Raw genomic sequence first — 26,594 nt, 5'->3', positions numbered from 1 at the left:
AATCACCCAGTGCAGAGCAGATTTTCCCTGCTGATAATTCACCAAAGCTCCTAAAAAGAATTAAAAAAATATATAAATAGAATGGTAACGAAAAAATAATACAAAAATAAAATAATAAAAAAACTACCCAGTTTCCAGTACAGGTTTATTTTAAACATTGAAAAATGCAACTAGCCATTCAAAGCCGGTGCCATCATTTGTGCATATTTTTAGACGTCTGAGTCTAAACATATGCACAAATGACTCGGTTAGACCTGATTTTTGTCACAATTTAAGAGTAAAATGTAAGATCACGCAGATAAGCTGTAAAGGCACGTGTAGGTGGCTGTTTAATTAAGCCTAGCCAGAAAGGTCAGCAGTTGCCTGTTTCATGCTTTGTAAATAGGAAAATCTTTTGAATTGCACCTGCACACAATCGCTTTGTTAATAAAACAAAAGACAGTAATTATGAATTTTATTGTGTTCCATAAATGCATGCTAGCCTTAAGTTCTAAATTGCAATTCACTCATATTCTGTAAATAAATGGATGTAAATCGTCAGATTTAAACATTGTGAACCAGGCCCAAAAACAGAGGTGCTCTCCCCGATTATATACAAAACGTCACCATAATTCTTAGGTCCTGTTGCCAATCTGCTGAGGTAGCGGGACTCCAGAATCACTTGCTTTTTAAATAATCTAGAGGACCCAACATTAACTATTTGTATTCCCATTTCACTCATATGACTACACCCATTATCAAGTAAGGAGGTTGGCGGTCAGATTTATGGTTCATTCACACTTCTCGCTTCCTGTACATTGCGCTAACAAATGCACATTAAGCCACGTGTTAATGTGCATTGCGTACATTTTTAATTGGCAATGTGCTCTGAATTTTGAATGGTAGCCCAACATACTAAGGCAATGCAGCTCCCAACACACATGCGCTGCAGGGCACTACAACACACATTAATGCAATATCATTCATCGATTTGCCTTGCGTTGGCAAAAATGATGCAAGTCTGTTTTTGAATTTTCTTTGGTGTGGTGCCAGCCCAGGGTGTGAAAAAAATGCATGTTGTTATTGCAATGCACCAAGGTACTAAGGTCTGCATGGGCATGACAAAAAGTAAAGAGCCTGGCTTTACACCAAACAGCAAACTATGTTAAGGGAATCTAGAAAATATAAATTTCCACTACATGATTAGGTGTTTGAAGTAAACACAAGTTCACTTCACCTCACTTTATTTTAGAAAGTAGCCCCCTTGATATTCATTTGGAACTGAAAATGTGGAAATTAATTTGAATCCTCTTCTGAGTATAACGGAAAGACACAAGTAACCAGAGGGCTTATAATCTTTTATATGGAGTGAAGTCTCTTGAAGAGTTAGTTTGTCTCTTTTCGCAACATTTACTGTCTAGTTGAAGAACTGTATTTAACTCCTAGGCACCAGTTAGCTCATCTACTTCTTTTTTGTTTCGGTAGGTTGAAAGATGAAGGAGAAAAGTTAATTGGTTGCTAGGAAAAATACAGATGGTTCTCCTGTGAGTGATGCTTATTACTTATTACTATAAGTGCATAGGTGATGGATGAAGGGGAACGTCAGTCATGACATGACTCATGGTTCTGTTCAGTTCTTTTGACTTGGGAAACACTCCAGTTGAAGTTCTCATTTAGGACATTTGAGGTTCTTAGTTCCTATTGTAAAGATGATGATAACTGAGAGCCGTATTATATGAACAACTTCCAGGATTCTTCATAGTTTAAAAAGCTGTTTGTGGCTCCTCTTCTACATCTTCATAGGCTTTATTTTGTTTCCCAGATTCTTCATAAATGTTGACTGGAATCGAAGAATCTTTCTCCATTGTTGTTGCCACTAGAATTTCAGAAACTCTGTCTAGGTCTTCTTTCTTAGATTTTTTGAGCCTTCGGATACAAAGATATGTCAGTAGAGAATAGCAAAACTTAATTTAAATGAAAAGTAAATATAAGTATAATTAATAGTACGTATTTGAGGGAATGGTAATGGAGTCTATACAGAAACTTGTCTGTAATTAAAGGTAGCTGAGTGACAACCAGCATGGTCTTTATGAAAGACCGTTCTTGTCTCACCAACCCCTTATTCTATGAGGAAGTAAGTAAAAAATTCAATGGTGGAAGGCCCCTTTCACACTGGCCAGACGCTGGCAGCTGACCTTCCTGTTCAGCAAGAGATATCTCCTCTGATCCCTGCTGAACAGGTGGATGACAGGTACGTGTCTACTCCACTGATGCAGAAAGGACACGGACATAGCCCGCTATTCCTTATGGGGTGGTCGGATGAAAAACAGACAGCCTGTTTGTTCCCATCCGACTGTCAACCAATCCGATCTGCTGGATGGATAAGGAACAGATCCCCATTTGTCTGTTTTTAGCAGACAGGATCGTATACCGGCAGGTGTCAGCAGACATCGGCAGATCGGTTTGGAGCATTCCTTGTGAAAGGGGCCAAAGTCCAGTGGACGTAGTCTATCTAGATCTTTCCAAGCATTTGATAATGTAGCTCGTTTAATCTATAAAATAAGTTCTGTTGGAGTTGAAATCATTTGTACATAGATAGGAAACTGGTTACATGAATGGGACCAGAGAGTAGTGATATATGACTCTGAATGGTCTAAAGTTGTGAATGGTGTGCCCTCAGTCTTGTGGCCAATGCTGCAATTTGTTTATTAATGATATAATGTAATTAAGAGCTGAATTCCAGTGTTTGCCGATGAAGATACCAAACAGGAAGACCATACAACTATGGGCAACTATGTGGCAGATAGGGTTCAATATTGTAAAGATATGTACTTGGGCGCCAAAAATACACATGCAGATTGACAGATTGATGACCAATAGGAGGAGGAGCTGTCATCTGAAGGTGGCAAAAAAATGTAAACATGAGAAGTGAACCAGAAGTGACATCAGGATGTGGGCTGTAATGCATTTCGGAGCATGCGTACAGATTGGTCTGAGGAAGGAGCATGCTTCGAAGTGCATTACCGCCCACATCATGATGTCACTATTGGTTTGTGTGGTCCATGAGCATGGCGTGCGTTCCACCGCCACCTCTGGATGCCAGATCCCCCTCTTATCGGCCATCAATCCTTCCAATCTCTGCTGGTCGGCAACGGGACTCGAAGCCACAGGGGCAGGAACCTGGTCTTGGATTGTGATTGTCAGATGAGCTCATCACACACCTGCATATTGTAAGTTTAATTTATTGTGTTGATTGAATAAATGGTGTAATACTGCACTTTGAAGCGCCTTCTCTACCTCTTTTCTTGCTAGCCACTAGTTGCTTCCACTCTCAGAAGAGCTGCTCGGGTGATAGTGTTTTTAGCTTCTACATCCCCTGTCCTCGCTCCTTTTGGAATCTAAGGCTCCATTCACACTGGCACAGGATCCATTGGAAAGAAGCGCCCTATGTTCCATGTTTTGTCGTTAACATGGGGGTGCTTGTAGATTACAGACTTAGCAATGCCGAGCCTGGGCTTGGTCACAGAGGTGTGCATTTCATTGCTATTAATTTAGAATGACATGCCAGGGCTCACGCATGAATTAAAGTGGAGGTTCACCCTATAAAACATTTCAAATTTTTCTAGAAATTTTTTATAGGGTGAACCTCCCCTTTAATCCATTGCCCCTAGCCTTCAGTGCAACACATATAATAAGGAATATAATTTGTTGGCTTAAATTGCGCTGCAAATTTTTTATTTTTTTTGTATAGTATACGTATGTTGAAAATCGATGGGCAATACAATGAAATACATGCTGTAAATGCACACATGCGTGAGCAGGGGCCCTCAGTGATTCACTAGATGCAGATGGTTCTTTTTGTTGTGTTGCATACACACGGTCACACAAAATTCCGACCGTCAAGAACGCAGTGACGTACAACACTACAACGTGCCGAGAAAAATTAAGTTCAATGATTCCGAGCATGCGTCGAATTGATTTCGTGCATACGTGTTTTTTTGCGCGTTAGAATTGCATATAGACGAATGGAATTTCCGACAAGAACTTTTCTTGTCGGAAAAATTGAGAACCAGCTCTCAAATTTTTGCTGCCGGAAATTCCGACAGGAAAAGTCAGATGGAGCCTACACACGGTCGGAATTTCCAACCAAAAGCTCACATCCAACTTTTCTTGTCGGAATTTCCGATCGTGTGTACGCGGCATTACAGTGTTTACAAATCTTTGTTGAATCCTTGCAAGCCAATGATGCTGGGACTGGATTCAGTGCACATTCATTACCATAGCTCTCCTAATAACACGATCAATGTTGGTCTATGTTCAAAATGACAGCAAATGTTGCTTTAAGGTAGTAGGACAGTTTTGGTGAATCTGGGGTTGTGAATGAATTAAGAACTTACTTCTTCTTATCTTTATAGCCAAGGACAAGTAGGACAACCAAAGCTATAACTAGAAATGCAGCCACAACACCAAACACTACAAGCCAGACTTCAAAGGATTGTTCCCTGGCTGGTGAAAGTGTAGGGGGGATCCCCAGGAACTCCAAGGAGTAGTCATCAAGATAGAATGTACTGCTGATTCGACCTCTGGACAAGCTGCAATTGAAGTACAGTAAGATAATGAGTATTTTATGTAAAATTTTATATAAGCATGACAGACCCTACAAAAAGCCTTTGCCAGTAGAATGAAACAAACTAGGAAATAACTTCTTGAAGTGTAACTAAACACAAAACTTTTTGTTTTAGTTTTGAATAGAGCGGGGAGGGATTAGAACACCTGTCAGTTTTTGTTACTGTCTGTGTTGTTCCCTTTAGAGAAATTGCCCTTCTCTATTAGTCCTGTTTACTTCATCAGAAAACTAATAGAGGGGAAATCTTCCAATGGGAACACAAGTTCTGGTACCCTGGTGACACATCAGGATTCCTACACTTTGGAGGGAATTCCTTTCACTTCCTGTTTTGGCTATTGGACAGGAAGTGCAAAGAAATGCCCCAATGGGACACAAGTGGCAAAAAAATAAGAGTTACTATCCAAAATGAAAAAAATAAAATGTTTTCCTTTAGTTACACTTAAATGACTGTGATTATAACTGGAAAGCATACTTTCTTGCCTTATAAAATGATATAGGGAAGGTTATTCTTAAAAAAAAAATGTAGCCCCCCTCCAAACAAACTATGACCAATGTAGTCTCCGTTTCTGAGTCTGAGAGATCTGATAATATGCAAACCACCTAATCTCCTAAACCAGACACTTATGCCTCGTACACGCGACCATTTTTCTCGCCAGGAAACAAAAAAACAATATTTTTCCGTACGTGATTCCTCTCCAGCCTGACTTGCATACACATGTTCATGCAAAAAAACGTCTGACCAAAGCGCGGTGACGTACAACATGTACGACGGGACTATAAAGGGGAAGTTCCTTTCAAATGGCGCCACCCTTTGGGCTGCTTTTGGGCTGCATACTTGATTCTGAGCATGCACATTTTTTTCCCCTCTGGAAAAGCATACACACGTCCGTTTTTCGCAACGAGAAAAAAACTGACGGGAAAAGAGAGAGCTGGTTTCAATCCTTTGCTAGGGAGCATACACACGACCGGTTTTAAAGACCAATATAAAAAATGGCAGTTTTCTCGTTGTGAAAAACGGTCGTGTGTACAAGGCATAAGAATATTTTTGAATCTGTAAATGACAGTGGCACAGAAAGCAAATACAGATTTGTCGTTTAATAATCTTGAAGGTATTTACCTATGTTGAGGTGAGAGATTCCACATTGGACGCCGGGCTCTTATCCTGTTCAGGACAAGCTATTAAAATTGAAAGCTCGGTCCGCCTAGGGTGCCCGTCCGCTAGTTTCACTACTCTCCATCTTCTGCGCTATGTAGTTTTTTGGTGCTGTGGTGACTGTATGAGGTGGATGCCTCTGCCTGCTGTCTGCAGCATGTAACTACAGTAACTCAGGTGACAGCCACCCCGTCCGTAACTTAGTAGTGTCAGAGGTGCAGCGCAGCAATGGAGGACTGTGTCCCAACAGAACCGAAGCACACATCCCCTGCGCACCACAGCCCTATGATCAGTGACCTGTCTCTCCCTCTCTGTGTCTCTGCCTCTATCCATATGGGATTCCTATGCCAAGTCATGTGACCCCCTGACCCCTCCCCCTGCCATGTCACTGCCATTCGTAGAGGCCGCTCTCCCTCCAGGCCTGTCCTGTACAGCGGCAGAGTGTGCTATGTCCTAATCAGATTGGAGTAGAGGGCTGGTGACAGCTAGACACTGACATTGTATTAGGAATCAAGTAGGTCAATGTAATAGTCAGGTAGGTCAGTGTTGGGGTCAGGTAGGTCAGTGTAGGGGTCATGTAGGTCAGTTATTGTAAGGGTCAGGCAGGTCAGTGTAATCGTCAGGTAGGTTAGTGTAGGGGTCAAGTAGGTCAGTGTCGGTGTCAGGTAGGTCAGTATAAAGGTCAGGTAGATCAGTGTAGTGGTAGGTTAATGTAGGTGTCAGGTAGGTCAGTGTAGGGGTCAGTGGAGAGGTAAGGTAGGTCAGTGGAGATGTAAGGTAGGTAGGACAGTGTAGGGGGTTAGGTAGGTCAGTGTAATGGTCAGAGAGGTCACATGAGCAGGGCAAAGCGGGTAGAATCAGGGGCAGCAAAATTAGGTTTTGCCTAGGGTGTCAAAAATCCTTACACCAACCCTGTCCCAGTGTGACAGTCACTATCTGTTTTAGGATCTCTGACTGCTCCTGACCAGAGCCCTGATGATTAAACAGGGAGAGCAGCTGGTAATTGTAAAAAAAAAAATTGTTTCTGTATATTGCACTGGCCATTGCACGTTTAAATGTATAAGCTAGCCATCTAAGATTGGTACCTTCACCTTGGGTGCCAGTGGACCTTCTCCCAGCACTGCTTAGATGTTTAGGAATATTTATCCATGACTTTCCTATAGTTACATGGTAGTAGTTCTCCTAAGTGGACTACAGTGAGGAAGTGCATGGTTGTACAGAAGCTTCAGAAGGACAAACAGGGTTCTCCAAAAAAAAAAAAAATGCCTGGAGACAGAGAACCTTGTAATGATTACATTTCAAGTGAAGTCCCATGCCTTTTTTTCCCCTTTATAGCCCCATGTCATGTTATGGTCTCTAACTTATTCTGGAAATATCCTCCAACTCTGGTGCTCTATGCTGGCAGCAATGAGTAATGGCCCCACCACTCATCACAAGTGTCCTCCCACATAATTGAATTGCAGAGGAAAAGCGAGGATGTGTCTGACCAGCTTATTACACAGTGCACCAGGTCTATTTTGCCTCTCGGGGGGTCAGGAAGGATTTTTTTCCCCTGCTGTAGTAAATAGGATCATGCTCTGCTGGGGTTTTTCACCTTCCTCTGGATCAACTGTGGGTATAGAATTGGGTATATGGAATTTTATGATATTATTATTATTATTTTTATTTTTTATGGTTGAACTGGATGGACTTTTTTTTTCAGCCTAACTGACTATGTAAGTATGTAACTATGTATTTTGGTGCATATTGGACAGCCATTTTAAGCCACACTGTGCAACTCATATAGCAAAAAGGTGAAGGTAGGACTAGGAACATGGATCCATTATTAAAATGACTATCTAACTGAATATATATTTCTATAAGTTGTAATTAACCTAACCCAAAGAAGCATTGAGAAAAATGGCTTTACCGAATAGCAGCTTCAACTTCTGATTTTGGCACTACCTCTACAAGTTTACCCGGCATCGTTACATAGAAGAAGAAAGAGATTCTTTTTGTTTCTTTGAAAATGTGTACATCATCATTTCTGCAAGAAAAAAAATCTGTATGAGATGCATAGTAAATAATTGACATTCTAGATAAAAAGTTACATTTTATTTATTTACCAATTCATTTTCCTTAACCCATCTAAGCCAAACTGAGTTTAAGGTACTGCTCAAATTTAATACATAACGTTTTCCTAAACTTCTTGCAGGAATGGCTAGATAAAAAGTAAGGGAAGGGATGAAATGCTTACCCTACCTGGCATTTCGTCAAATGGTTTCTGCTGAAGAGAGGGGTTAGGTAGTCTGAACAGTGAAATCCTCCTCAGAAGAGATCAGATGACCAAATGCCTAGGCTTTTGGAGTAGGCCTGGTGCAGCCTTTTTCTCCAAAGGACTATTTCAGTTACTCTTTGTCTATCCCAGCAAGTCTATTAAATAAAGCTTTTAAAAGTTGAATAAGCTTGCATTTAAAGCTGAATTCCAGGTATGGATGTTTGGGTATGTAGCGCTACCACCGCAAGAGCTGCTGATTTTTAACTGGTTGTCCCCCAAACAGCACACAGGCTACCAGCCACCCAAGCAACACTCCATTCACTCTGGCTCCTTTTTGTCTTTTTTTGTGATTTATTGCTGATTAAACTTCTAACAGGAGAGGGGTTAGGGACCATGAGATACTTTAAAACGCTCAGAAGTAGATAGTGGACAGTGCTCCTAGCAGTAGCATTAATGGCTAATAGTAAACAGTCCAATGGCCCCACAGTTGAAGACCATGGGGCAAGTCTTTGGGCATCTGCTTACCCTGCGCCAGTGTGCAAACATCGGTATCCAGCGCAGCATCCAGCACAGCATCCAGCACACAATCTCAGGGGTCAACTTAAGATCACTACTCACATGGCCCCAGGGCAGCTGCCTCATGCCAGTTTACTCCAAACACAACCCAGTGAGTGAGATGGTGCCTCTCAATTTGAGCCTTTGGTCCTGGCACCTTCAGTGTCTCAGACTATTTATCTATATTCCAGTCCCCTTATGGACACTTGTCCCCCAGGGATTGGCCATGACCTGATAAATATTCAGCCTGCTTGATTTGATTCTCCCGTCCTAAGCTCTGGAACTTCTTCAAGAAGCAGAGGAAGTAATGAAACTCCCAGCCTGTGAGACCCTGATTAGGCCAGACAAACAATTACTGCTCCCTTGATTACAGAAGGAGCCAAAGCTAAATTTGCCTTGCAATCTATGCTAAGAGGATGTGTCACATAAATATATTGGTCCAATGTAAATACTGTATGCATATTGCATACCTGGTTGATCCCTGTGGATGAGGAGAATCCACCACTACTACAGGGAACACTTAGAATTTTTCATAATGAATGTGAAGAGTTCTGACTGGGCAATGTGGTGATTCACTTCATAAATGCAGTTAAGCAGGGTTTTCTCATCAATATAGGTAATATAATGATTGAGGATAAACCTGGGCCCAGAAGAGGTTACAGAAAAACATAATCCCATCATTACCGCCAAAAGAATACAAGTTGAGTCTAAACTGTGCACTCTCCAACACAATATCGCAGGATAAATTCAAATTTTCTGTGTATTTAAGACAATTGCATCTTGGGCAGCTAACTACTTTCACTTTGCAAAGACGCACAATATTTTTGCCATTGAACTTGTGGCAGTTTACCACGTAAAACATAAGCAAAATTTAAGAAGTGTTTAGGCACCATGTTTTATATTTGCAATGTGCTATGTCTGAGCAGCAGAAGAGGAAGAAAACAAAAAGCGGCGCCCTCTAAGCGTAGTATGGAAGTTTAATAAAAAGGACAAACAACAATAATTCTTATGAGAGGTTACTCACAAGAATGCAGGGGGTACAGGTATTGAAATACTGGTGTCATCTGTGGCTGGCGTCTGGAGTGCATGGACTCTGCTGGGAAGGTCTTCTTACAGGCTTCAGGCAGCGTGATGGTTAATCCACGAGGTAAGGGCCGAGTGCGGTGTCTCTGGAGGTCCCTAGAAGGCTCTGACGAAGAGACACGCATGTCTCGAACGCGTGCACCGCCCTGAGACTGCATCCGGAAGTGACGCTCTGCTGTTTGCGCTCCACGGCTGCGTTCCACCATGCCGAATGTGGCGTTCCTGCCTCCCCCCGTACCAGCGCTGTGTTACCATCTAGGGACCTCCAGAGACACCGCACTCGGCCCTTACCTCGTGGATTAACCATCACGCTGCCTGAAGCCTGTAAGAAGACCTTCCCAGCAGAGTCCATGCACTCCAGACGCCAGCCACAGATGACACCAGTATATCAATACCTGTACCCCCTGCATTCTTGTGAGTAACCTCTCATAAGAATTATTGTTGTTTGTCCTTTTTATTAAACTTCCATACTACGCTTAGAGGGCGCCGCTTTTTTTGTTTTCTTGTTGTTGTTTCAGAATTGCTTCTTCTTGACAGCTGGCAGCCCTCCAAGCAAGAGTGTATATTTAATATAATACAATTTGTGTTACTGCTCCATGAACTTTCTATGGACTGAACTTTTACCACAAATAATTTTAATTTTTTCATTTTTTGATTACATTTTTAACAACTCTCTCATGGACAGCTGAATTTGACCACTGCCCCACTCCTTATATCCTCCTTTTTACATTTTTTTTACTTTCAGCTATCACATGAATCTCACCTTTTCACCATTCCCCCCTTAAGCATGTATTCTTATCTCCCTCATTTAATTTTGGTGAGCGCTTGATTTTATCTGTTTTTTGCAGAAGAGGAAATCTATGAACTGTGAACCTGATGGCAAATCTACCCAATAATTTGTATGACTGGTCCTGTTTTGCATTTCTGTGCTTTGTCAAAAAAGGTACTTACGAAAAAACGATCTCTTGCTCCTTCACTGAACCAAAATATTTGGACATGGCATATGCAATTGTAGATTTGAACAAATTCATCTCACTGTTGTCCCACGTATACTGTTAATATACAAAATATATGATGTTAGAAACATATACAGTATCTACACGCGCACATATATATATATTTTACACACATCCATGTATACTGTATATACAGTTAGGTCCATATATATTGGAACACAGGCACAATTTTCTTACTTTTGGCTCTGTATGTCACCATAATAAAATTTAAATGAAACAATCCAAATGAATTTGAAGTTGCAGACCTTCAGCTTTAATTCAAGGGGTTGAACTTAAATATCAAGTACAAATTTTAGGAACTGCAACTATTTTTATACACATTCTCCCCATTTTCAGGGACTCAAATGTAATTGGACAAATGAATATAATCATAAATAAATAAAATGTTAATTTTTAATATTCTGTTGAGAATCCTTTACTCGTAATAACTGCCTCAATTCTGAAACCCATGGACATTACCAAAGACTGGGTTTCCTCCTTTCTGATGCTTTGCCAGGCTCTAACTGCAGCCGTCTTCAGTTCTTTGTGGGTCTTTAGTTTTGTGAAATGCATGCTCAATTGGGTTGAGATCAGGTGATTGACTCGACCATTGCAGAATATTCCACTTCTTTTCCTTCAAAAGCTCCTGGGTTGCTTTTGCAGTGTGTTTTGGATCATTGTCCATCTGTACTGTGAAGCACCGTCCAATCAACTTTGCTGCATTTGGCTGAATCTGGGCTGACAGTATATCTGTAAACACTGCAGAATTCATTCGGCTGTTTCTGTCTTCTGTCACATCATCAATAAACACCAGTGCCACTGGAAGCCATGCATGCCCATGCCATCACACTGCCTCCACAATGTTTTACAGATGATGTTGTGTGCTTTAAATCATGAGCTGTTCCAAGCCTTCTCCATGCTTTTTTCTTCCAGTCATTCTGGTAAAAATGAATCTTAGGTTCATCTGTCCAAAGAATGCTTTTCCCAAACTGGTCTGGCTTTTTAAGATGTTTTTGGCAAAGTCTAATCTGGCTTTTCTATTCTTCTTTATGAATGGTTTGCACCTTGTGGTAAACCCTCTGTATTTGTTCTCGTGAAGTCTTCTCTTGATTGCAGACTTTGACAATGATATGCCCACCTCTTGAAAAGTGTCCTTCACTTGTCTGGATGTTGTGAATTGGTTTTCCTTTACCATAGAGAGGATCCTGCGATCATCCACCACTGTTGTCTTCCTTGCACGTCCAGGCCTTTTTATGTTTCTGAGCACACCAGTTCGTTCTTCTTTCCTCTGAATTTACCAAACTGTTGATTTGGCCACTCCCAATGTTGCTGCTATCTCTCTGGTAAATTTGTTTCTTTTTAAAGCCTTATAATGGCCAGTTTCACTTGCATGGACAGCTCCTTTGAATGCATTATGTAGGTTCACAGCAACAGATTCCAAATGCAAATACCACACTTAGACGCTACTCCAGGCCTTTTACCTGCTTAATCGATTAAGAAATAAGGAAGGAGTAGCCCACACCTAGCCATAAAACAGCTTTTGAGTCAATTGTCCAATTACTTTCAGTCCCTTGAAAAAGGTGGGATGGCGTTTCTTAAGAGTGGTCATTTCTAAACCCTTCCTCTGATTTGGATGTACATACCCTCAAATTAAACCTGAGAGTGTGCACGTTCAGCCAATATCCATTTTATAACTACAGCTTGAACATGTTTTGGTAAATACCTGAAAAAAACAAAAATTGTGCCTGTGTCCAAATATATATGGAGCTAACTGGATATACTGTATTGTGTCAAAGGGAGAGAGGGAGACTCTATCCAAGGGAGTCTGAACAGAGTTTCATTAGGTGCATCTGGCAGGCAGCCAAATATGACATCACAAGTTAGAGTTCTCCACAGTGTTAAGTGACGCCTGCATGGTTTTGGCACTAATGTCACTTGGCAGAGCTAGTGTCAAGAGGCAGTAGACTGACCACTAAATAAGGAAATACTTTTCCTATTACTACCAATAAAAAGGAGTACTACACTGTCTACCAATGTAAAATGGCACTTCATTGTCCACCAATGTAAGTGGGAATATCTCTACTGACTGCCAATATTAAGTGGGACTTGCACTATCCATCAACGTAAGGGGGCACCACTAAATGTAAGGGGCCCCTATATGAGATAAGTGGCATTCATTGTTTTCCGCTAACTACCAATGTAAGGGGGTACTTCTCAGATAATCTCGGTTGTAAAGAGGGCTCCTCTGTCATCGACCACCAATGTAAGGGAATACCTTTCCCCTGACCCCCTAAAAGGGGCATTTCTCCACTGACTACCAATGTAAAGGGGCACTTTATTTTTCTGACCATTAGTATCACTTATTTGAGTTCATGATTGTTTCAAAAACATTTTTTTGTATAGAAAGTGGTGTTAAAACCATTTCAGCTCTGGCCATTATATACTCTAGCTATTCCCTTATTCTTTAATTTATACAATGCTTAACTTACTGATTACTACTATAATGCACAGTGAGCTATAGATATATTAATTTTGTGGGGGTTCCTGGACCTGAAAGTTGTTCCATAGAAAAAGGATGAGAAAGGCTGGATTAGACCAATCCAAAAACAACAAACCTGTTTATAGATTAGACCAAGCCAAAACAGCAATTCAAGACAGTAAACTCTAATGTGCATGCATGTACTGTATATAGAAATTGTTGAATCAAACTTTACACTTCCTTCTGTTGAGCTATGTATTTTTTTATTTAAATGTAACCTGTTCTTCACGCTAGGCAAAATAACAAGTTCACTTTATGAGAGGCATCATAAGTGGTCTTTACTTTCTAAGTATGAGGAAACAGATGACATTCGCCCTGCCACATAATGCAGCGCATAACGACCAGCCAATCACCAAGCTTCCACTTTCATAAACTCTAAACTAACACAGGAATTTTCGAATGGCAGATCGGGAAAAGATTTTGGTACCTCCTATAAAGTTAACCAGCTACTTTGCCTGGTTCACCTTACGCCTTCATAATACATTTATATGTAAATACATACAAGATAAATTCAAAATAATGTTGACATTCTCTAGATATTTTTTAACTGATAAAACGAGATGAGCTCTACCCTTACCGCAGCATCTCCTAGTCCAGCTTTCAGACTAATCCTTACTTTGATTGAATCTGCTGTAACTGGAAAGCACAGAAAAAATGTAATTGTTAGTTTTGCATTTATGATACCTTCACAAACAATGGTGTATATATGGTAAACACATTCACGAGAAAGAATAGCTTTCCATCCCCACAAGTGGAATGGACTACACATAGGACTAAAACATCCACAATATTTCAGGATCATGATGGAGAGAGGGTTGCACCAACTCCTATGGACCGTATAGTTCCATCCGGCAGGATACTTTTTTTCACTGCATGCCTTAAACTTACTGATACTAATATGCTGATTTGACCAGCATAGGTACATTATGTATTCGCTTCTCCAGCCCTTTCCTATGGCCAAAAATGATTGAAAATTGTATTTTTCCAACCAAGGTTGCTGGTTATGAAGTATATGTATACTAAAAATGAAAATTAAATGCTAACTTTTTTTTTTGTTTCAGTTAGAGTGGGCGTGAATTTTAATTTCTTTCAGGTTTTTATTTCTGTCAGAGACCCCCACTGGGAGGTCTTTCCTCACATCCTGTTCCACAAGATGTTTTTATTCTCACATCTCCCTGTCTCCTATCTTCTCTCCTTTTCAGCACTGCAGCCTCTAAAAGATGCTTCTGTATTCAATACTTCTGATTTGGATGCTCATGTTCCCTGCCACCAGGTGTATAATATTCACTAGGTTAATTATGAAGAAACATTCTTTGAGTGCATGATCAATAAAGTGGATGTTTCTTCAAGGTTTGCTTTGTTATGGTTTAGACAAAAGAGGGTCTGAAGAGGCATTAAAAAGATTGTGGGAGTAAAATAAGCCCAATGTTTGTGTCAATGGCAGTAAAAATCACTCCCCGCATTGGTGTAAGTGCCAGCAATAACCTGTAGCATGCGTCAGGGCCAGCAATAACCCCCAACAAGATTCTGACCAAACAATAACCCTCAATATAAGTCCAGGCCAACAATAACCTCCTGTAAGGGTCAAGACCATCTCACAAGCACAAATTCACAATGCACCAATATCCCTTTCCTCCTCTGTGATAAACAAGTACTTATCTCCTTTCAACACAATCTCCCCCAAGCACAATTCCCCATCACACCATAACAATACACAAGTCTCACTCCAGGACAAACCCCCCCCCCCCTACATCTAAAAGAACAGATCTTCCTCTATCAGAGATGTCTTCTCCTCAGTACATACCTCTCTTATGCAGACCATTATCCCTGAGATACTGAGAGGCTTCATGTACACACCTCTGCTCTGATCCGCATTGTACCTGAATTTAGACAGGACCACAGCATTGCGGGGACTTCTGTGTACTATCACAGTGCATGCCCCAAAAAGTAGACCTGGGGTACATGTTGGCAGACTCTTTTGGGGCGGTGTTATTTATCTACACCCCTGCCTGCTGCCTTCCCCTGACCCTGTTGAAGTTAGGGTCTGAGGAAGGAACTACAGCACACAGCAGCAACCACAGATATTTGACTCTCCTAGAAGTGTTAAATGCTGAAGAGATTGATTAAGGTTGCAGGACAGAAATAGATGGATGGTAGGAAAAAGGACTGCTAGAAAAGTTAGTATAATACCTCTTCCATTGTAGGGACATGACATTGGGAATTTTTCAGGGAACTAACAGGTTCTCTTTAAAACCTTCCATTGAAAAATAAATGATTACTACTGTTGGATATCAAGATTTGCATAAACTAAAGAGCAGTTGTTTCTTCAGATGCAATTCCTTTTGTGCAAACGGGGGGTGTACTGGACTCTACAACCCGTTCACATTTACAAGGTGCTAATATCTTTATGTAATTGGGGAAAGTAAAGGTTTTGTTTAAAATGTTGGGTGTAATTGTACAGTCATGTAGAGTATAAGCCCTATAATAACATAGCATGAAGTGGTCTATGAAAACCTCTGAGAGCTTAAAGAAGAATATGTCTCTGAAGGATGAAAACTACACTTGCGTCATTAGCTGAGCCAAAAAGCTACTAGACATATAAAGAAAGTTAAAGACTGTCATTGATAGCAAAATAATATCCTGCTTACATGGGTCCCCTTCTGTAGTCCACCCAGCTGTCCTCCCTTCAGCTTTGTTATTGATTTCTAGCCATTCCTTTAAAGGTTGGAAGTAACTCAGTAGAGGTCCGGCATTCATCTTCAGCTCCCCTGTTATGCTCTCCAGGGCTTCAGTCCAAGGTTTTGAATTCCCCAATTCTAACATAGACCTGCAGGAGTTTGTTGAAGTTAATCAAACTGTGAGAAAACAAGACTTAAAAATAAACCCGTAATTTTAAAACATAGTGAAGTATTTAACCCACTTTAATTTATTGCCCGCTGCTGTGGAGTTAGTGATGTCACAGGAATGAAGAGGACCAGTGTGACCGGCAGCCTTACAAAGAGCATCCTGAAACTGGAACTGGTAAATGGTTCTGGTATAATACCTGAATAAGAAGGAAATGTACATGTTACAAATCTAGGAGGTCAACAATGAAGTACATGTAAATAGCAAAAAGTCCAGGTTGTTTGTAAAGATGTGTAATGATTTGAAATATTAGGGTAATATGACACTTAGGCCCCGTACACACGACCAGTTTCCTCGGCAGAATTCAGCTTCCGACCGAGTTTCTGGCTGAATTCTGCCGAGAAACCCGGCCGTGTGTACACTTTCGGCCGAGGAAGCCGTCGAGGAGCTTGGCGAGGAAATAGAGAACATGTTCTCTATTTCCTCGTTGTTCTATGGGAGCTCTCGCCCCGCCGAGCTCCTCGGCGGCTTCAGTGCTGAACTGGCCGAGGAACTCGATGTGTTTGGCACGTCGAGTTCCTCGGCCGTGTGTACGAGGCCAAAGGCCCAGATTCTGGTAGAAAGCCGCAAAAAAGTGCAGGCGTAACGTATCTCATTTACGTTACGCCGCCGCAAGTTTTTCAGGCAAGTGCTTTATTCGCAAAGCACTTGCCTGTAAAGTTGCGGCGGCGTAGCGTAAATCACCCGGCGGAATTCAAATTTGGCGGGTAGGGGGCGTGTATCATTTAAATGATGCGCGTCCCCGTGCCGAACGAACTGCGCATGCGCCGTCCGTCAAATATCCCAGGGTGCATTGCTCCAAATGATGTCGCAAGGACGTCATTGGTTTCGACGTGAACGTAAATGCCGTCCAGCCCCATTCACGGACGACTTACGCAAATGACATAAATTTTTAAAATTTCGACGTGGGAACGACGGCCATACTTAACATTGGCTGCGCCTCATAGACCCAGGGGCAACTTTACGCCGGGAAAAGCCTAATGTAAACGTCGTAACTTTACTGCGTCGGCCGCGCGTACGTTCGGGAATTTGCGTATCTAGCTAATTTGCATTCTCAACGCGGATTTCGACGGAAGCGCCACCTAGCGGGAAAAAAAATGCAGTTTAGATCCGATGGCGTAAGAGACTTACGCCTGTCAGATCTAAGGGATATCTATGCGTAACTGATTCTAAGAATCAGTCGCATAGATACGACGGGGCAACGCAGAGATACGACGGCGTATCTGGAGATACGTCGTCGTATCTCTTCTGAGAATCTGGGCCTTAGTTTCTAATATCAATATCAGCATCTGTAACAAGGTAATCTTTCCAGTGTTCAGATACATTGCTAGAAGATCCCCAAGATTAGTGAACTAGGATTGAGAGAGAGATGTTAACAGAGAAGTTGCTGAGCCAGGCCCTTAATTTATGGAATTTATGAAAAGATGGACAGAAGGACCCAACATCAGTAATAGAAACAAGATATACCTGCTCTCCGATCCCAATAGCTTGTACATGCATATAATCTGCTAAAGTTTACCCACTACATTACTATTGTGATCTCTGAATAACGAATACTTCATCTATCAGTCAACTGTGTTACTGTTCAACACTGAAAAGGAGCCTCCTAAACACTTAGGCCACTTTCACATGGGCGAGCCCATCAGGTCCACCTGTCAGTTTTTTAGGTGGACCTCATTGGAAAGGTCCATACTGTACAGTCCCATGGACAGGTGAGTGTAAACGGAGTTGTGTCTGTTTACACCTGCCGATCTCTGGGTCAGATCCGGTCTGGAAGGGAATCTCTCCTCTTCCGTTTGGGTGGATTGGGAGGGGTCCTTTCACTCCTGGCCACCCATAGAGCAGAGCAGGCTCTGTCCGTATCCGCTTTGCAGTAACTGACCGGACATCCACCAGCTCTGCTCCGATCAGCAGGGGATCTGTGAGCTGCTGATTGGAACGGAATCTGCCCCGTGTGAAAGAGGCCTTATCTATCCCGAGTCCCAAGTAGAAAAACTATGAACCGGCATTAAAAAAAAGCTACTGTTAATGGACTACAATGGACATTATATATATATATGTTATGTAAACTATAAGCTATGTATGTTTTATATCAACAAAACCTTACAAATATAAATAATACACTGTCAGCTGCCATGTTCCCATAAAGAGGTCATTTATTATGCAAACATTAAAAAGATACTAGTATACCTGACCTCTTTAACCCCCCCCCCCCCCCCCCCCCCCCCCCCGTCATAGGTCCTCGATCTCATGGTTTTGGATAATATGGGTGCCCAAATGTCAACTAGTATAATGGAACAGCACAGTGTATTTGAAAGTTCACTGACACAATACCTGATAAATGAATAATCATTAGCGACGTGGAACAGAGCAGCAGGATCACAGTATGTCTCATCATGAGCAACTGGCTCCATTACACCAACAAGGTCTCGCCTAATAGAAAAAGAAAGTGTAAGAGAATCATATACACATACTACAATAGAGGAAATAACACACTGGTGCTATCCAGTTTAAAGTAATTAGATGCACATGGGCCCTCATGTAGAATGTGATCTAGGGTACCAGGACATATCCTTAGGGGCCCTCATCCTCATTGTTCTTCAACATTACCAAGGCCTGTATCTAGATATCATGGGGTCATTGTCCTAATAAATAATCTGTTATAGTCAAATGTGCTTCATACCATACAGAATACTCTATGTGACATATGTGGTTAGAGAAAGCATTCAGACTTACCATTTAAAGTCATGATCTGATTACACAGCTCAATAAAGAGCCTACAAATTAAAAACACATAGTAGCTGTGTATTACAAGAGCTGCAAAGAGGGCTTTGGTTGCTCTTTAAACCCCTCATCTCCCCCAGTTCCTATTCTGGCTTTATCTACACACAGATTTTTTTTTTGAAATGAAACTAAAAATAAAAGGGGAGATTTACTAAAGCTGGTGTGCACAGAATCGGGTGCAACTATATAGTATAGTAACCAATAAGCTTCTAGGTTGTATTGTCAAAGCTTAATTGAACAAGTTGAAGTTAGAAGCTGATTGGTTACAATAGATAACTGTACCAGATTTTGTGTGCAACAGTTTTAGTAAGTATTTAGTAAGTATTTAGTAAGTTTTAGTAAGTGTACATTTTATTGGTATCCAACACTAATGCTCCTGCCCTAGCCTTTGGTCTACTAAGATTATAACCACATGCCGACCAGCGCACGACAATATACGTCAGCACAATGGCTCGGCTGGGCAAATGGGCGTACAGATACATCCCATTTAAATTGCGGCATTGTGGGCACGTGGGTGCCAGCCGCGCGCTCTGTGACTGTGCCCGCGGGACCCGCGGACTCGATGTCTGCCTGTGTCCAGCGATCGAGTCACGGAGAGGCAGAACAGGGGGATACCTGTGTACACAAGGCATTTCCCTGTTCTGCCTAGTGACAGGATATTGATCTACTGCTCCCTGTGATCGGGAGCAGTGATCAGTGTCATGTCACTGGTAGCCCAGGCCCCCCACAGTTAGAATCACTCCCTAGGACACACTTTACTCCTTCATCGCCCCCTAGTGTTTAACCCCTTCCTTACCAGTGTCATTTACACAGTAATCAGCGCATTTTTATAGCACTGGTCGCTGTATAAATGACAATGGTCCCAAAATAGAGTCAAAAGTGCCGATGTGTTCGCCATAATGTCATAGTCACGATAAAAATCGCCACCATTACTAATACAAAAATATATAATAAAAATGCCATAAAACTATCCCCTATTTTGTAGAAGCTATAACTTTTGCGCAAACCAATCAATATACGCTTATTGCAATTTTTTTAACCAAAAATATGTAGAAGAATACATATCGGCCTAAACTGAGAAATAATTTTTTTTTTATATGTTTTTGGGGTATATTTATTATAGCAAAAAGTAAAAAATATATATATATTTTTTCAAAATTGGCGCTCTTTTTTTGCTTATAGCGCAACTTTTAGCGGTGATATGCCTAAAAAGCACCCCAGTGTGAAAGGGGTCTTGTGGTAAAAATGGGAGCAACATGTTCCCTAAAAAGATGGGGTTCTCCTTTAAACCCAAAGTGCTTTATTTACCACTCCCCTTCCTTTATACTATCTTTTCAAGGTACAAGTGTAATCATTTAGAGGCTGAATTAAAAGTTTAGTAAAGTAAATTATATATATAATTAGTTTTTTTTATATATCTTTGGGGAATATTCATTATATTTGTTATAGCAAAAAGTAAAAAATTTGGATTTTTTTTCAAAATTGTCACTTTTTTTGTTTATAGCGCAAAAAATAAAAACCGCAGAGATGATCAAATACCACCAAAAGAAAGCTCTATTTGTGGGAAAAAAAGACATCAATTTTGTTTGGGAGCCACGTCGTACGACCGCGCAATTGTCAGTTAAAGCGATGCAGTGCCGAATCGCAAGAAATGTCTCGGTCATTGGGCAGCCAAATCCTCCGGGGCTGAAGTGGTTAAAGTGAATACAGTCCTAATTACAAATGTCTTGTACAACATAACCAATGAACACACCTTAATATTGTTAATGCTTTTAAAATGAAATATCAGTTTCAATGACATACTATTTATAGATGTCTTCTTTTATAACTGACATAAGCAAATGCTTACTTCATTTCCCACCAAGTCTTCATCCACTGGTCCTTTGGGATTTCTCCTCTGAAGACTTTCCATCTCCACTCCTCCAGCATGTATGTGAAAGGTAATGTGCCGACAATGGTGAGAGCTTGTCTGAGCAAGAAGTTTATTTCAGTTTCTGGAAGTCATTTCACAAACAAATGTGTTATATTTAACACCCGGGAGATATATCTTAGGCACCTATGATTTCTAAATTAATAATAAAATGACATGGGGGGATGCAAATTGCAATTCTTAGTAACTATGGCTCATCATAATGTTGTATCAATGTATATTCCTGTGTTATTTACTGTATCTGTATTACTAAGCATAACTGCTGTTTATTCTATTGTTATGTACTGTGTGATGCATGAAATAAATTAAACCATTTTTTTATATCAGTTTTTAATAATTGGAGCTACATTACAGATTTCAGTTATGACCATGAGAATTGTTAAATATAAAATATGGCACTGTATGTTCAATTAGTATTTATTTTAAAGCGGAGGTTCACCCTAAAAACATGTATTTAGCATTCCATTCAGCATAATTCCAACATTTACACTATGCTGTTTTTTTTGTTTTGTTTTTTTGCTGTACATACCGTCTTATTGTTATTTTCCACCCAGCTTCCGGGTTCTCACTCCCGCGGGAGTAGGCGTTCCTATGCAGAGGCTAAATGATTGACGCCTTGTGAAAAACATCCTCCCGGCGCATAAGGCGTGTCACCAGTTTTCCGAAAGTAGTCGACTTACGTTGGGATATTTATTTTACATCTTCTATGTTCACACTGAGCTTTTATTAATATTGTGGGACTGATGTGCTCCCATAATCTGTTTAGATACAGGCTCTGTTGATTTTCCTTAGGTAATGTAGCCGTATGGCCATTCACAATGCCTTTATTTTGTATATATTTTATGTCCCAGTGTTTGTTCTTGCTGCCTTGACAACCCAGCACATTTGCCCGCCATCCCGCACATGGAGCCGCCGCAAGCCAAGTATCGCGACAATTAATGTCTATGGCGCGTGTGCGGGCGTCTTTTGATGACGTATTCTTTTTAACGTCAGTGCGCCCTAAACACTGTTATGGATCACGCCCGTCCGCCACTATTTAAACAGCCTGACATTTGATATAGGCTGCGCGTGGCGGAGGATGTGCACTTTGCAGTCGAGAACTCATAGCACCTTACAGGTAGATATTTTATTGATTAACCACTTGACCACCAGGCACTTCTCTCCTTCATGTGAAAATCACAATTTTTTTGCTAGAAAATTAATCAGAACCCCCAAACATTATATATTTTTTTTTAGCAGACATCCTAGGGAATAAAATGGCAGTCATTGCAATACTTTTTGTCACACCGTATTTGCGCAGCGGTCTTACAAGCGCACTTTTTTTGGATAAAAATCACTTTTTTGAATTAAAAAATAAGACAACAATACATTTTGCCCAATTTTTTTATATATTGTGAAAGATAATGTTACGCCGAGTAAAATGATACCCAACATGTCACGCTTAAGAGTCTGCTCTACACGGCAGGCGCAGGCGCCGTATAGAGCCTACTAGCAGTTCGGCTACTTTTGGAAAACTAGTGACGCGCCTTATGCGCCGGGGGGACGTTTTTCACAAGGCGTCAATCATCTAGCCTCTGCATAGGAACGCCTACTCCCGCGAGGAGTGAGAAGCTGGAAGCCGGGTGGAAAATAACAATAAGGCCTTGTACACACGACCGAGAAACTCGACGGGCGAAACACATCGTTTTGCTCGTCAAGTTCCTTATAAAGCTGTCGAGAAACTCGGCGAGCCAAATTTCTCCATTCCCGTCAAGGAAATAGAGAACTTGCTCTCTTTTTGGCTCGTCGAGTTTCTCGACAGTTTCCTCGACAAAAATGTACACACGGCCGGTTTCCTCGGCAAAAAAATATCTCCCAGCAAGTTTCTTGCTGGTTTTTGCCAAGAAACTCGGTCGTGTGTACGAGGCCTAAGACGGTATGTACAGCAACAAAAAACAAACAAACAGCATAGTGTAAATGTTGGAATTATGCTGAATGGAATGTTAAATACATGTTTTTTAGGGTGAACCTCCGCTTTAAGTCATTAGTGCAGGCTTTGTCAAGCTTTTTAACTCTCTTTCAGGCCTAAGGGACCCTTTGCTAATTAATAATTAAAGTGGGGTTCCAGGCATAATTTTTTTTTTTTGCAAGCTAAAATTAATCACATTCAATTTAATAGCTCCCCAATCATTCCAGAAATCATTGCAAACACTCGCCTTATATCCTCCAGCTCATGTTGTGGCCGTATCCATCATATGTGTGGGCATGTGAAGCCCAGCTCCTTTTTCTTCCTGGTTTTCAGGGAGAAGTGCATGCTGGGCCATTTTTAGGCACAGTAATGCCCAGAGACTCCTGGGAAATGAGTGTCATCATTTCCCAGGAAGCACTGGGGTCTTAGGACAGGAAGTCGAACCACCTAGGACCAGGAACTAGGCAGATTACGAAATTTGCCTAGTAACAGCCAGATAGAAGTGAGTAAAACATTTTTTTATTTTTTTTTACATTAAAGGTAAGCTGTTAATAGAAAGTTCATTTTTAGGGTGGAACTCCGCTTTAAAGTATGTACAGCCCAGGGTACATTAGCATGAACAGTGAGCTGAGGCACAGGAATAAATAAAAGCATGTATTTGACACCTAGGTCTGTTCTATACAACACTATTATTATTATTATTATTATTATTATTATTATTATTATAAATAACAGATAGCTAAAAAGGTAACTGGTGGTTACATATTTGTCAAGAATTAATGATCACTACAAGAACCCCTTGACACCTCTGGGGAGATTTGCATCACTTTAACATTTACCTAATGAGAATTTTGGTTTTCGGTTTCACATATAATTTATAACAACTTTGCCCTTATACAGATCTGTGTTTACATCCTCTACAAACTACCCTTAAATTAGACAGCTAAACACTATTGCTCAGCAGAGGCACAAGGTGTCCTTTAATGAATTGGCACAGCTTTGTGATGAAGGTTCTACAACTAACATTAAAAAAAAATAAAAAAATGAGGACTCACGTACACTATATTACCAAAAGTATTGGGACGCCTGCCTTTACACGCACATGAACTTTAATGGCATCCCAGTCTTAGTCCGTAAGGTTCAATATTAAGTTGGCCCATCCACCCTTTGCAGCTATAACAGCTTCAACTCTTCTGGGAAGGCTGTCCACAAGGTTTAGCAGTGTGTCTATAGGAATGTTTCACCATTCTTCCGGAAGCACATTTGTGAGGTTAGGCACTGATGTTGACGAGAAAGCCTGGCTTGCAGTCTCCGCTCTAATTCATCCCAAAGGTATTCTATGGGGTTAAGGTTAGGACTCTGTGCAGGCCAGTCAAGTTCCTCCACCCCAAACGTGCTCATCCATGTCTTGATGGACCTTGCTTTGTGCACTGGTCCAAATCATTTGGTGGAGGGGGGATTATGGTGTGGGGTTGTTTTTCAGGGGTTAGACTTGGCCCTTTAGTTCCAGTGAAGGGAACCCTTAAGGCGTCAGCATACCAAGACATTTTGGACAATTTCATTCTACCAAATTCTTGGGAACAGTTTGGTGATAGCACCATCCTGTTTCAACATAACTGTGCACCAGGCACAAAGCAAGTTCCATAAAGACGAGTTTGGGGTGGAGGAACTTGAATGGCCTCCACAGAGTCCTGACCTCAACCTGATAGAACACCTTTGGAATAAATTAGAGCGGAGACTGGGAGCCAGGCCTTCTTGTCCAACATCCGTGCCTGAACTCACAAATGCGCCGGAAGAATGGTCAAACATTCCCATAGACACACTCCTAAACCTTGTGGACAGCCTTTCCAGAAGAGTTGAAGCTGTTATAGGTGCCAAGGGTGGGCCAACTCAATATTGAACCCTATGAACCAAGACTGGGATGTCATTAAAGTTCATGTGCGTGTAAAGGCAGACTCCCCAATAGTTTTGCCAATATAGTGTATATCAGAGGATTTCCCGCACTTTCCCGCTACAGACTGTGCTCATACCTTTGCATTTTTTGAGATGGGAATGAGGGACACCTATTTTTTACTATTCCTTTATATTGGCTTTTAAAATGTACAAATGCAGACATTTTTAAATTGGATGAAAGGTTAAGCACTGTAAAACACTTTTTGAAAGATGAAAAATGCATTTTAAATACAACTATAAAGTTCAAACCAAAATGAGGGACGAATGAGGAGGAAAGAGGGACTTTGTTGCAAATCAGGGACAATCTCTCTAAATCATGGACAGTCGGAAGCTATACCGTGCTTTCTAATCATAAGAGTTTTCTATCTTGGTCCCTTGTTTTAGTAAAGTGCAATACCCATGTACCCCACTAGATGTCACAGTTACATAGTTACATAGTAGGTGAGGTTGAAAAAAGATACAAGTCCAACCTATGTTTGTGATTATATGTCAGTAACATTTGTACTTTTTAGAATGAACACTTGTTAATTCCCAGCAAATGTGTTGAAAAATACATGTATTTTTTTTTTCCAGTGGATCTCAACACAACTTGGTAATGTAGACAGGTAATGTCTACGCATAATTCCTATGATGGAAAATAATGGAAAATGCTTTATCAGGTTGGAGGATAGGAGGTCTGGGGGGTAGCTTGGGGGAGCCAATAAAAAATCGGTTTTACAGATCCAGCATTGCTTATTACACACAGCATGCACAATTTCTGGTAACAGACGTTGCAAAAAAAAATAAAAATGCTGTGTTTGTATGTGAATTTGATCATTTAAATCATTACTCAGTTTTGGCCCTGACAATGCTAAGTATTTGGCAGGTGCAATAGGTTTGCTTGTCTATTCATTGTATTTGTCTCGGCATGGTCTAGAAAAAACAAAGTTTTTTTCGACATGATTCTTGTCAAGCCTGCGCTGCCTACACACAATCGTGAAAAAAAATGCTCGAGCAAAGTGCGGTGACGTACAACACGTACGACGGCACTATAAAGGGGAAGTTCCATTCGGATGGCGCCACCCTTGGGGCTGATTTTGCTGATTTCGTGTTAGTAAAAGTTTGGTGAGAGACGATTCGCTCTTTTCAGTCTTCGTGCTTTTCAGTCTGTTACAGCGTGACGAATGTGCTATCTCCATTACGAACATTACGTTTTACCAGAACGAGCGCTCCCGTCTCATAACTTGCTTCTGAGCATGCACGTTTTTTTCACGTCGTTAAAGCTTACACACGACCGTTTTTCACGACGTGAAAAACGACAACGTGAAAAATGACGCAAAAATGTAGAGCACGTTCTAAATTTTTAATGCCCATTTTTCACGTCATAAAAAAATGCTCTGGATCCCACACACGATCATTTTTATTGACCATTTTAAAAAATGTCATTTTTTAACGTCATGAAAAACGGTCGTGTGTAAGCGGCATTAAAAAAAAAAAAAAAAAATTAAAATAAAACTATCCTGTAAATATTTTTTCAGGTACATACAAATGTTAAGGTAAATATGAAACATTGCATATTACTATCTGTAAGGTGGAGCTATAGGCTATTTTTCACATGTTTCAGCCTAATATTTACATAAACTTTTATGTTTTGAGGGGGTTTGGCCAGGGTCATACCTAGAGCATTTGGCACCAGGGGCAGATCCTATATATGGCACCCCCCAACTTTAAAATGTAAAAACACCCAATACCCAGCCCTGGCTGGGCTGGCTGTGGCTGGCAGACCCTGTCTGGGTTGGGCTGGCAAGCCCTGGCTATGGTGGCAAGCTATGGCTGGGCTGACAGGCAGCTGGCTTCACACTTCCCTCCACGTCGATAGCCTTCTGCCCAAATAATGACCAATTGTGT

The 26,594-nt window shown here is 41.0% G+C and overlaps 1 protein-coding gene across 1 annotated transcript in view; it reads right to left on the bottom strand.

Annotated features, from left to right (window-relative positions):
- Positions 1–437: 437 nt before the first annotated feature.
- Positions 438–26,594, bottom strand: part of ACE2 (angiotensin converting enzyme 2) — an 86,950-nt gene continuing 60,793 nt past the window's right edge. Inside the window, exons 10-18 of the mRNA XM_040338663.1 lie at positions 20,726–20,870; positions 18,427–18,525; positions 16,109–16,231; positions 15,837–16,015; positions 13,766–13,824; positions 10,606–10,706; positions 7,669–7,785; positions 4,377–4,571; positions 438–1,905 (exon numbers count right to left, since the gene is read on the bottom strand). Coding sequence (XP_040194597.1) covers positions 1,743–1,905; positions 4,377–4,571; positions 7,669–7,785; positions 10,606–10,706; positions 13,766–13,824; positions 15,837–16,015; positions 16,109–16,231; positions 18,427–18,525; positions 20,726–20,870 — 1,181 coding nt within the window. The 3' untranslated portion in view covers positions 438–1,742. The remainder of the gene's footprint in view (positions 1,906–4,376; positions 4,572–7,668; positions 7,786–10,605; positions 10,707–13,765; positions 13,825–15,836; positions 16,016–16,108; positions 16,232–18,426; positions 18,526–20,725; positions 20,871–26,594) is intronic.

This window comes from Rana temporaria, chromosome 2, assembly GCF_905171775.1.
Source record: "Rana temporaria chromosome 2, aRanTem1.1, whole genome shotgun sequence".
Classification (NCBI taxonomy): domain Eukaryota; kingdom Metazoa; phylum Chordata; class Amphibia; order Anura; family Ranidae; genus Rana; species Rana temporaria.
The sequence above is the reverse complement of the archived record's forward strand: the minus strand, read 5'-3'. Positions and strand labels throughout refer to the sequence as shown.